The sequence below is a fragment of the Argiope bruennichi genome, chromosome 10 (genome assembly GCF_947563725.1).
Source record: "Argiope bruennichi chromosome 10, qqArgBrue1.1, whole genome shotgun sequence".
NCBI lineage: Eukaryota > Metazoa > Arthropoda > Arachnida > Araneae > Araneidae > Argiope > Argiope bruennichi.
Window position 1 is genome coordinate 122,362,474 of NC_079160.1, and position 12,139 is coordinate 122,374,612.

The window sequence follows — 12,139 nt, forward strand, 5'->3', positions numbered from 1 at the left end:
TTGTTCTTAAAAGGTTTAATTAATATTAAACATAACTATTATTTTCTGCAAACTAGCTGGCCAGAATAAGCGGTAGCGAATAATACTTTTTTAATCATAAATTTCTAGTTATATATTTTTACTTATTAGCAAATGCATCTCTAATACTAATAAAGATTAATATGTGTATGTCCATTAGTGATGTACAGGATAAGTTGTAAAACCTAGAATTACTATATTTGAATACATAACACCATGCCTTGTTCCTGCAGCTATAATCTTAAAATTATTTAAGCAATATCATGAAGATGAAGTGGTAGACAAATCACAACCCCTGAGGGTAGTGCAGTGACCACTGGTATTAAAATTAAAAAAAATTGAGGAACAGTGATCAGTATCGGGTACATGAAGCTGGACTCTTCTACATTACAAAATTTTACAAAAATATGTTGGCAACAAGAGCACAGAATTACCAAAATTACAAAAATGTGCATGATTGGAAAAAAAATGTAAACTAAAGGGTGCTATTTACAAAATGAAATAACGTGAAAAGGAAAGAAGAAGAGAACAAGGAATAAGAAAAGAAAGCATTTACAATCTTCCCCCTTAATCAGATTTTCAATGTTTTAATATACAGGACATTTAGTTTTCCATAAACTGTCACAATAAATTATGATTTAATCAGGATTCGACTTTTCTACTGAGAGATTCATTTGCTGTCAAATGAAAGAAAAAGCTCAGAAGTTTATTAGAAAGTCTTAAAAAATCGGAGGATAATTTAAAAAAATATGTATAAAAGCCAAAGGGAAAAATACAATTTTTTTTTTAATGGAAATATTTAAATGCACAAACAAAATAAATATAAGAATAAAAGTACACAATTCTGGTGCCAAAAACATATGTGGGAAAAAACAAAACACGTAAAGCAAAGTTCAAGGCCAAATGAAAGAATATGGTTTGTAGTAAATTCAATTATTTGGTTTTGAAAAAAACTGCTCGGAAAGAAAATGGTTTGCTTTGAAAAAGGTGAATTGAATTTCATCTTGTAATAAGGTTCTATAAATGAGGTGAGGGAATTCTAAATTTCTGTTACTTGTAGATTAATGAGGGGATGAAAATGCAGAGAGCTCTTTATTCTAGGTTGATTGCAATTTCATTACTAAAAGGAGGAGCAACATGCTGAAAATGAGGAATCATCTTTCACAAGGGTAGGCAGACTTTTCAAGTGTACGGCTACTTCTAATTTTTTCAGTGTTGCGATCCACCCAGTGGCGTAGGTGTGAAGAGCTAAAAAAAATGTCTACAATATTTACTACAATAATAAATGCGGAATATGTACTTACCTATATAACTACAAACATAACAATAATAGCCACAAATATAACGTTATCAAAGGACGCATTTAATATCTAGCAATTCAAAAATATGTTAAAAAATAAATCATTTTCATCTAAAGTTAGTCCTCTTTGTTATAGTAAAAGGCTTAGTCTACAGACTGTCCGCCAATCTTGAATATTTCGGTATATAATTACTAACTACTAATCTTGCATTAGGTTCTAAGTGATCGTCTGTGAGACGATCTCTATTTTATCGATAAGAATTATATTATCGTTGAAAATGCAGATTCACACAAGTACGTAGAGTCAAAGAACAATGTTAAATGATATGCAACTTTTTTTAAAAGTTGGTGCTTTACTTCGTTCCATTCGATTCCAAAAGTTATTCTTAGGTTCTGACTTTTAGGTGCTTTTAAAATTGTCATTTTGAAAGAGGAAAACTTCGTTTTTGTCAAGAGTTAAAGAGAATATATAATTTATATTTTCAGTTATTTATTCCACACCAAACATTGCCAAATGTAAATGTAGCATTTGATTTCTTTTAGTATGCGCGTCTTAGGTCTTAGTAAAGGTCCTTCACCCCAAAACGTCTTCGTGGTCTATCGCGATCGACCTAATGCCCACCCCTGATCTTTTAGAATAAGATGTAAATGTGAAAGCCTGTTAATTTTATGACTGGTTCTATTAATTGCACTCCATGAGCAAAGAAAATGGGCAAAAATTAAATAGAATGAATGGGGCCGAGATGAGAAAGACATGGTTCGTTTTGGAATAGATTAAATATATCCTGGATCTTTCTTTATCTTGTATTAATGACTACCTTGCGGAACCAGCTGGTTTATATTGCTTGCTGGGTGGTGCCAAAATTATATGAGCTGTGAAGAGATATACGGGGTCATATTGATACAGTAATAAAAGTTCGATAAGGGTTCTTATTCCTTCACAAGAACATTATGGGATTTCGATAAGATTGAATCTATGGCGATACGATAGAAAAGCCCCCTGACCTGTAAAAAATAACATTTCCTTTCGTATCCAGTTGATTGGTTGCAGTTTACTTGAGGAACAATGTTATAGATAAGCCTTCCATATCTCCATTATTCCAAGCCACTAGCCAGATGGTCATTATCTTCTGACGAATGAGTGTTTTGAAGAAAGATTTTGGTAACTGAAGTAGTGTTTCAGATAGAGATATGAATATGGGTGAAATTGCGCACCTCATAATCCGTTTTGGAGAATCATTTAAAAATGAGGTAGTTAAGGCCAATAATTTTCAAAAGAATTATGACACTTAAAATACTTTTATGTCATTACCAAGTACAAAATTTAATCTAATTATATTAATTGTTATTCATTTTTTTTCTAATTATACTGGTTTGCGATGTTTCGTCTAATTTTTATAAACTTTTTAATCATCTTGATCTGCATCCGAGATTGCTCAGAATGTTTTACGTACTCCGCTCGCAAGACGAAGGGAAGAAAAAAAGACATTTTGTGCTCATTCTTTATCAGAAAGAAGTTTTTTTTTTTTTTTTAAATATGAAAATTGAGTTTTTTATGAATGTATCTGTTGATTTTAAACTTTATAATAGACATAGATTTTATATCATATCTTCAGTTTCATTTTAAATGAAAAGCTGAATCAATGTATCAACTACTTCAGGTTGAAAACTACAAATTACATGCAATAGATTATAAAACATTAAAATACATTTTTAGCACCCATAAATGTTTTACTTTAAAAATATAAATATTTTCTGATTGCACAATATTAAATGCGATTTGAAAGTAAAAGTTAATTAACTTTTTAAGGGATTCATTTTAAATAATAGCGCTTTATTTTTATACTTTTTTCTACTTTAACACAACCTTATTTCAAACTGTATCAATGACTTTATATGTCAAAAAGGGTTGTTCACTTCATTCATTTACAATTCTGTCATCAACAGATTTTCTGCCTAATATTGAAGTGTGAATTGATGTATTTTGAAAATATTTTAATTTTTAAAGCATGAAATAACTGAATTCATTTCCGATTTTTGAATTAATTGTTTAATCTAAAAAAGTCATCTAAAAGTTCACATTTTTAATACATTTGACTTCGTTTATCGTAATTCTTTGTTTGAATCTTCAATTTTATAAACTGTCTTGCTCAAAAATAAAATCATTATATTGAGAACTTCAAATGAAAATAACTTTGTTGGATATATTTACATTTTATACTAATAATTTGATATTATTAGTATAAAATGCAACAATAATGACTACTGTAAAGAGCTGTTGAATTTCATTACTAATTAGATGGGCGAATCAGCTGATTGCTAAAGTCTGCTTGTCTTTAAGAAAGGAGAATGTGTATATATCTGTGGACTCTCTACAGGCCAAGTTGTTTAACTTATAGCTACCAAATTTGGATTAAATAAACATTGGGAAATGCCCTTGGAACGAATTTCTAAAAATTCTAACTAGAATCTTCGTTAATTAAAAGTTAGCGGTATTTTTGTTGATTTTTATGACGTTTTCTGAAAATATCATGCATAGATGACTTTTATGTTATCTTAAGATTTTTTTAAAAATATCTTTTTAACTATAGTTATTGTGCAATTTTTCTTTCATTTTGACAATTTTTTAACTATAATTTTATGCAGGATTTGCAGCAATTTTCCTCGGCGTTACAAAGAAATTTAAATCGTTTTCATTGTTTCTTTAAATATTCAGTCATATATTTCATTTTAATTGTGGAAGGATAAAGATTCTTATATCTTATGGCAAATTCGTTATGAAATCTCATCTATTGCGTTCTATCTAATCTTTCTTTAATATATTTTTGTCCTTGCTAATGTTTTTATAAAACCGTATCTTGGAAAATTTCCTAAGCAAAATGTTCACTTACTGTATTGATTTTTATTTCATAGTAAGTTTGTCTTTTAATATGCATGTACAGTAGTCTTATAAACGCTACTTTTTAAATCTTTTGTAGTTTCTTGGCTCGTTTGCCTTAAATGCATACCCTCCAATAGCTATGAAATTTCCGAAATTTCGATGAAAACCACGGAGATAAGTATATATATTGAAAAATTATGGAAAACTACAAAAAAAGTTGTAGATACCGTCTTCCCGAATCTTCGATCACAATAATGTTGATAGTGAAGGAATTTTTAGCATGGTTAGGGAAGGAGGAAAAAAAATCTTGTCTCTGTAAAAATTTAAAAAAACTGGAGTCTCTACTCATTAGAAAAATGTAAATGGGAGTTTGCTATGACGTTAAACTGAGCAATGATGACTGATAAAAAGTAAAAGTGCTTGCTATTTAAAGAAAAAAGAATTTATACGATACACTTCAAAGTATCCGGCCTAATGTGGCGGAAGGGTAGGCCGGATAACAAAAAAGGAGGTTAGGCCGGAGTTCTTTGAGTCAATTTCTTTGCCCACCAATACTAGAAGACAAAGTTTTTATACCCAAACTCACTGTTATAATACGTATTTTGTCACTTCTTATTGAGTACTAAACCCTCCATTTATTTCAAGCCGCGTAGAATGTGACCGTGGCCCAATGAATCAGAGAAGCAGTTGCTGGTAACGTGTCGAGTTAAAATAGAATGCTCTGTGCTGGTAGTTTATATACTGCACTGTACATTTCAAGAATTTATTAGAGAAAACTAGATATAAACTGTTCACATTTTAACATGAATTCTGTAATCTTCACTGTGGTATACTTAAAAAAACATTAAACATACTCCAAGAACAATGCATGAATACTTTGCATACTGTGTAGTTATAATGAAGAACAACGGCAATAACTGAGGTCCATTACACACTAACGAAACAATGAACAACGAACAGAAGGACGGTCTTTTTCTGTCGCAACTTGTATTTTGCACACGACACGTAGGAGGATCGTAGCAGTCGTCCGCTTCCAATGTCTTGGCAATGTTGCCCATACAACGCCTTTCCCTCCTCATTTAATTACGATATAAGAAAATTAAGCCGGATAGTCGCGAACCGGATACTCGGGAGTGTACTGTATATGTTTAACAAATTATTTGTTTGCTCCACAAAATCGTGTTGTACGAATTTATAGGAAAAAGTAACTTATATATTTAGTCAATAATAAACATTCGTTTATTTTGAATAATGTTTGAAAATGTTTGTTTTAATTAAAATTCTTTGGAAAGATTTATTCTTCAATAATTTTTTGATAGTGTGTTCAAAGTAATATATATCTGTGAGAAGTACTGCTGATGACTTGGTAGCCAGTGTTGTAGAGTACGCAGATGACAATTTTTATTCTATCATAATTATCATCGTAAGTATTTTTAATATCTTTCTTCCAAGAATTTTATTTCATTTGATGAATTTTATTGATTTCCATTGCGCTGTTGAAATATTTTACTCTAGGTACTAACTTATAAGAAATATATATTTTTTAAACATGGCTACAAGCATTTTTTTTTTGGGCTTCTTTTTTTTTAACTTGTCAATACAACCTAATAATTTCAAATTACTTTCTACCTTCCTTTAAGCATTTAATCTCACGCGGGTTTTTTTTTTCGTCACTATTTTAAAAATTTGAGTATGGAATTGTTTTTTAATTTTTGTATACTGATTGAAGACAAGTTTTAAATGAGATGTTTGTTAAATTTAAAAACAAAGAATTGTCATCAAATTTGAAGTTTCTCAAACAATAATCAATCAGATCTGATATCAAATTTAACGCTATTAAAATCTAGTGGCTGGTAGCCATCTTAACTGTTGACAAAAATATCATGCTGAAGTAAATGATACAGCAATAAAACTAGAAAATTTTACAATACGTATTTCTGTAAATCGAAATTTCTATATACCGAATTGTTTTCTTATTTTTCTCTACTTTAATTTGCCGAATTTTTCTGAACGTCTACAGATCGAATTTAAAGTTTATTTTGTAGAAATTTAGCTGCATTTTAAGCTCCAAGTTTGTGTAAGTGTTCAAAATACACAATAAAGTTTCATTTTCAAATAATAAATATTTATGAATCTTTAATAACATAATTTTAAAAAATAATGAAGAAATTTTTAACAGTCTTTATGCCAACAAAACGTTTTTTATAAACGCTCAGTATTTTTAATTTTAAACTAAACAAAAGTAAATTCTTCTGCCATTGTTGCTTCATATAGAGTTAGATATGGCGATGACGTAGCCGTTTCAGCCTTTGCTGTATTCACATGTAGTTGTCTGTTTCTCGTAGGTGTCATTTTACTATCCTTTACATTTGATAAAAATGAGTTCTTCATATTTGCAGATCTCTTTGATTGCTTTGTTTGTAAATTTGGAGTTCTGATTTTCCTTTTAAAATTCAACTGTGTGCATCTCTGCGTATAGTTTTGTTTGCATGCGCGAGGAAACTCTCTTTTTGGAGGCGGAGAATATGAAGATATCTTAACTTCTTTCACTATGATCGGGGATTCCTCTTTATTTCTCTGGTTTCGGTTAGCTAGAGAGATTTTATTGTTATGGTTGATTATTTCTGCTAATGGAGTATGAACAGATCGTGTGGTTGAATTCCATAAGCTGTTCTGGTACAAGGAAGAGTTGTTATTTCTTCTTTCATAATTTGAATTTAAGTTCGAAACAGAACGCAGGCTTAGTGGTCGACTGAAATATCCAGATTTTGTAGATCCAAATGTATTCGGCACATTCTGTTCTGAAGATCTAGGGTAATTTCTGTATAGTCCAGTTTTGAACTCATTGACTTTCTGTGATGAAATCTACAGAAAAAAAAATGTGAGTGTTAATTCCTTGTAATTTGAAATAGCCACATACAAAGAGAAAACGAGATAAACTTTGGAATTTGAAAGAAAAAAAAACTCTTGATTGTTGATATAATCAAGAAAAGATCAAATTAGACTTTGGGTTAGTTTTTTTTAAATAGGCAAAATATATATATAAAAAATACTATCTAAAAATTTTTTAATGTTAATGTGGTGAATGATGCTGTGACTGTATCACTCAAAGTTCCTAATAATCTGCTTCGAACTGGGATACACTGATTTTTACCAGTATTTTAAAGTCTGTGTCTGCCATACATTACTTTGTATTGATTAGACAGATTAAAAATTTGTCACTGCTGATAAGATCACATTTTTTTTTTTTTTTTGCAAAGAATTATATTAACACAACTTTTAAAGTAATATTTGTGTTTTTTGGGGAACAAACTCGTCATTTTGAACTTGGTTAGATCTGTGGACTACAAATAAGGCATCTGCCTAAGGCCATTAGGTTGAAGAGTCGATAGGTCGATTAAAAATTATTATTAGCTTGTTCGCCAAATAAATTGTAAAAACTAAAAAAAAAAAAAAAAATCTATGAATTATGAAATGTCAGTTAAATGTGAGTCAATGTGGGTTTAATAATTCAATGTAAACTGACATTGAATTTAATAATTCAATGTCAGTTTACATTGAATTATTATACAAATCAAAGTATTTTTAATTACTATTTGTTTTATATTGGAATATTAATTACCCATTGTAAAGTAATACTTTTGTGTTATATTTATATATTGTTTATCATTTTTATAATGCAGAATTATAATATTTGCAAGTAAGGAAATCATGAATTAATAATTATAATTGATTCTTAAATTTTTTTCTGTGATATACATAATTAAAAAGTAAATGAATGTAAACATATATATTGTGAAAGTTACCAAAATAAAATATTAAACTAAAATCATTAACTTGTTGATTAAGTTAAAAATTCAGTTAAAATGAAACTGAATTGACCGTTATTAAAAACGGGGACTCTAAATGTACGGGTCAGATGACAATTGGGGTGGCACTTCCTTCATCAAATTTCCGTATTACACCAAAAAAGTTTGATCTTTGTTTTCAGTTTTAATGAGCATTAAGTATACATGTAAGATTGTATAAAATTTTTGAACCTGGGATACCCCGGGCTCAAAGTTGTGATCTTCTCAATAGGCCATTAAATTTCGAAGCGAACACTTAATTCATTCTCATATTTATGTTACTTTAGATCCCTATCCTCGTCCACAGTGTGTCTCTCTTCCTTCAGAAAGGGAAGCGCAGCAGAATCAGAATAGCATTTAATGAGTAAAAACAGAGCATTAGCGTTACCAGGTTTAATTTAATTATATTCCCAATTTAAAGCAACAATAAGGCTATTTTCAGACGGAAATCATAATTCTGAACCGCAGTCAGATGACGAGAATGACATTTGAGCTGGCATTCTCCTCTCAAAACTTCCGCTCTACTCCAACGGGATAACATTCAGTACCAATGGATATAGCGTGCACCAAACTCCCTTATACGGCAGCTTTTCGGTGGAATTGGGTTCCGAAACTGGGAACTTCTAGTTTCGAGTTAAGTTCCCCAAAATGAGACCTTACCAACACGCCATCGCGGCTTTTACATCATCAGCAATTTTTTAATAATGAACCGGGGGAAAATACGATAATGCTATATATTTTTTTGTTGAAATTTCATTACAAAAAAATCTAGTACTGCTGCAATTACGAAAGTCAGTCAAAAAGTTAGTTGCACTGATCAAAAAAACGAAACAGGATAGAAATTTTATAAAAACTTTATTTGTATGTTAAAGTGCCATTAAAAATTTGCTTTTCAACGTAATTATCTCCGTTATGTAAGCATTTGTCAAGGCGTGATGCAAGTTTTTCGATGCTTTCTGCAAAGAAATCGCGTCCAACGCCCGATAACCATTTTTGGGTTGCAGCTTTCACCTCGCCATCCGAATGATATCGTCGATTTAAAAGTTCTTCTTTCATCGGACCAATAATATGGAAGTCGCAAAGTGAAATGTCTGGACTATACGGAGAGTGATTCTACAGTTCCAACCTAACATTTTTCAGATGTCTGCACGCTTGTTTGCTGCATGCGGTCTTACATTGTCATGCTTCAGCACAATGCCTTTGGACAGTTTACCTGGTTGTCGATTTTTAAGTGACTGACGTATTCGTTTTAGTGTTCCACAATAAGAAGATGCTTTAACTGTGGCACCTTTCGGCATGAACTCTGTATGTACCAAACCTTCTCGGTCGAAAAACAGCTCATCATCACTTTTACCTCAGATGGAACAGTTCGACACTTTTTTCGAGTCGCGGAAGTGGAATATTTTCATTCTAGAGAACTGCATTCGTTTTAGGTGAGAAGTGGTGAATCCAAGTCTCATCTCCGGTCACTATTCAACAACTCATTTCCTTCCTTTTGATAACCTTGCAGAAATTGAAACGAACATTCAAAATGTTTGCCTTTATGTTTCTCCTTCAATAGACGAGGCATCCATCGTAATTAGCTGATCGATAATAATTTTATTTTTTTATAAAAAATATCCAGATCATTTGAGATTTCGTCTATTGTTATGCTTTTGCTTACAAAAATGCATTAGTTCTCGCGAGTAGCGATTTCAGAATTTGTCACAGTTAATGGTCTTCACAATCACTGTCATGAATATCTGTACGTCTTTCACGAACATGTTGCACTACTTCACGATAACTTGACATTACAGTGCATTTTGACCATACACTTCATGCAACTGCCGATACATTTCAATACAGTTATACCTTTTCTCCAACAGTAAACGAATCACTGCATGCATTTCCAATTTGAACGCCACTTACAGCTGTCGAGACATGTTTACAACTAATACCGGGTTTACACTTGGCCAGTTATAAGACGGCCAGTAGCGCATGCGGAGATAGGGACTGATTTATGTTTGCCACAATTTCATCAGATAGATTCAGGCATTATATGCTCGGTTATAAATTGCCATTTTGGAGTCCCTGAGATTTTCTTTTTCACTGTGTGCCGTATTAAAATGATAGATTTTACATAAAGAAACATGGTAAAATAAAAAAAAAAGTCAGCATACCTAAATTTGGAAAACTATAGAGAAAAATGACTAAAAAAATGAAAACACACACATACAAAACCTCGCATTGGAAAGAACACAGAGCAAAAAATGTCGGAATTAATCTATGATAAATGATTAATTTTTTCACGCCAAAAAAAAAAAAAAAAAAAAACCCAGCCAAATTCTACAAAGCATGCGCAATAAGAAAAAAAAAAAAAAAAAAATACTATACAGTGGCATTTTGTCCCTTCGGGACAATTACTTGCCATCGACCGAACATTTTTCAGCCTTTCTACGCATGCGCTGCCTACTGGCAGTCTTATAACTGGCCGAGTGTAAACCCGGCATATTTATCAGAAAATCTAAAATTGCCTCGTGGAAGCTGCTGCGTCACACGATAAATACCTGAAGTGTGGACACACAGTTTCATCAAAACAGCCTTTAACCGAAAATTTTTACAAAATAATGCAACTAATTTCTGACTGACCTACCTAAAGTCATTTTTTGCTTAGCTTTTTAAAGGATTTTTTTTTTTTGTTAATAACGAAGAAAACTAAATATTTTTTATAGAAATTTAGAATAATTTATTTGAATGTACTCACTATTTCTCTTAATTTCGAATGCGATGAATTGATCAGCGTCTTTAAATCATCTACATTTTCATACATTTTCTCTTCATAATAACACTTTATCTCTGTCAAGTAAGCTTCAAATGCAGTATTCATGTCATTGATTTTAATCTCTATATTCCTATTTTCAGAAAAATAAAAAGAGAAATACTATTAGAAAAAGAATACTCACATCCAATGGGGCACTTGAAATATAAATTTATTTATGTTTATTAAAATGTGCAGTTTATATAAATTTAGATCGGACTGAATATCAATGTAGAATTAATGCTATTTTCTGCATTCGATGCAAAATGTTAGATCGATCTACTTTTAACAAAAATTAATTCAGTTAAATCTCTCTTCAATAACTTTACACTTATTCTTCATCTTAAAAATTTTGATAGTTTTTATTTAAAAGAAATTTCTAGCCCTTCACATGGCCAAACGAACCAGAGAGGTCTCCCCGAAATTTTCTCACTTACTACTTAATAAAAATGTTTCTCCCTCTCTCTGAATAAAGCTAGGAACCTTTGGCAAGGCCGTGAAGCTTCTTGCGTTTGAAAAAGGACGGAAATGTCTCCAGTATTTCTTAAGTCAAGGTGTATGCAAATAAAGCTTTAGATCTTTTTCGTTTTCAATAAATGCGATAAATAAATCAAATAACAAATAAATCACAAATAATAAATCAAATACGATATCTATAACTGCTGCCAATACCATCATAAATTACGATTAACACAGTATAAATCGTTTGACTAATAAAAGATTAGAAAGAGAGGTAATTTAAAAAATGGAATAATGGACGTATTTAATATTCTCTTTTATTATCTTACTACTTTGATATTAGGGTAAAATTTAATATCGGTTTCCAAGTACAGTGGGGTACTGATCCCCATCTTCCAGTTTTACCATTTGGGGAGTCAAAGATTCCTGTACTTATGCCTTGCCTTATCGTGAAAATAAAAATTTGCCCCCAAATCCGGCGCACGGGCACAAGCCCCATTGTCCCTCCCCCCCCCCCACCTTCAATTCCGTCGCTGCTTATTTAATCAATAGAGAATGTTCTTCAGGGCGTATAGGCATATTAGGAATAAAAGCATTAAAAGGTCCTTTGGTCTCAAATAGTTAGTTCTTCTTTGATTTAATATTTGATTCAATAACAAAACTAGATATATTCATATTAAAATTTGGCATATTCATTCATATTAATGGCAACGACAACTGAAAACAATATGCCAATAATTAAAAATATTTTTGGTTTCCTTCATATTTTGTTATTTCATCGACACCCATACTATTTTAAGGGCCGTGAAAATTCAAATTTTTTTAAGTATCTAATC

At 31.1% G+C, this 12,139-nt stretch overlaps 1 protein-coding gene across 1 annotated transcript; it reads right to left on the reverse strand.

Annotated features, from left to right (window-relative positions):
• Positions 1 to 6,419: 6,419 nt before the first annotated feature.
• On the reverse strand, positions 6,420 to 10,913 carry LOC129987765 (uncharacterized). Its single transcript, XM_056095704.1, has 2 exons — positions 10,791 to 10,913; positions 6,420 to 7,064 (listed from the first exon to the last, which is right to left on the reverse strand). Exons 1-2 carry the CDS (start codon positions 10,911 to 10,913, stop codon positions 6,432 to 6,434), a joined length of 756 nt encoding a protein of 251 aa, XP_055951679.1. The 3' UTR covers positions 6,420 to 6,431.
• Positions 10,914 to 12,139: the final 1,226 nt, after the last annotated feature.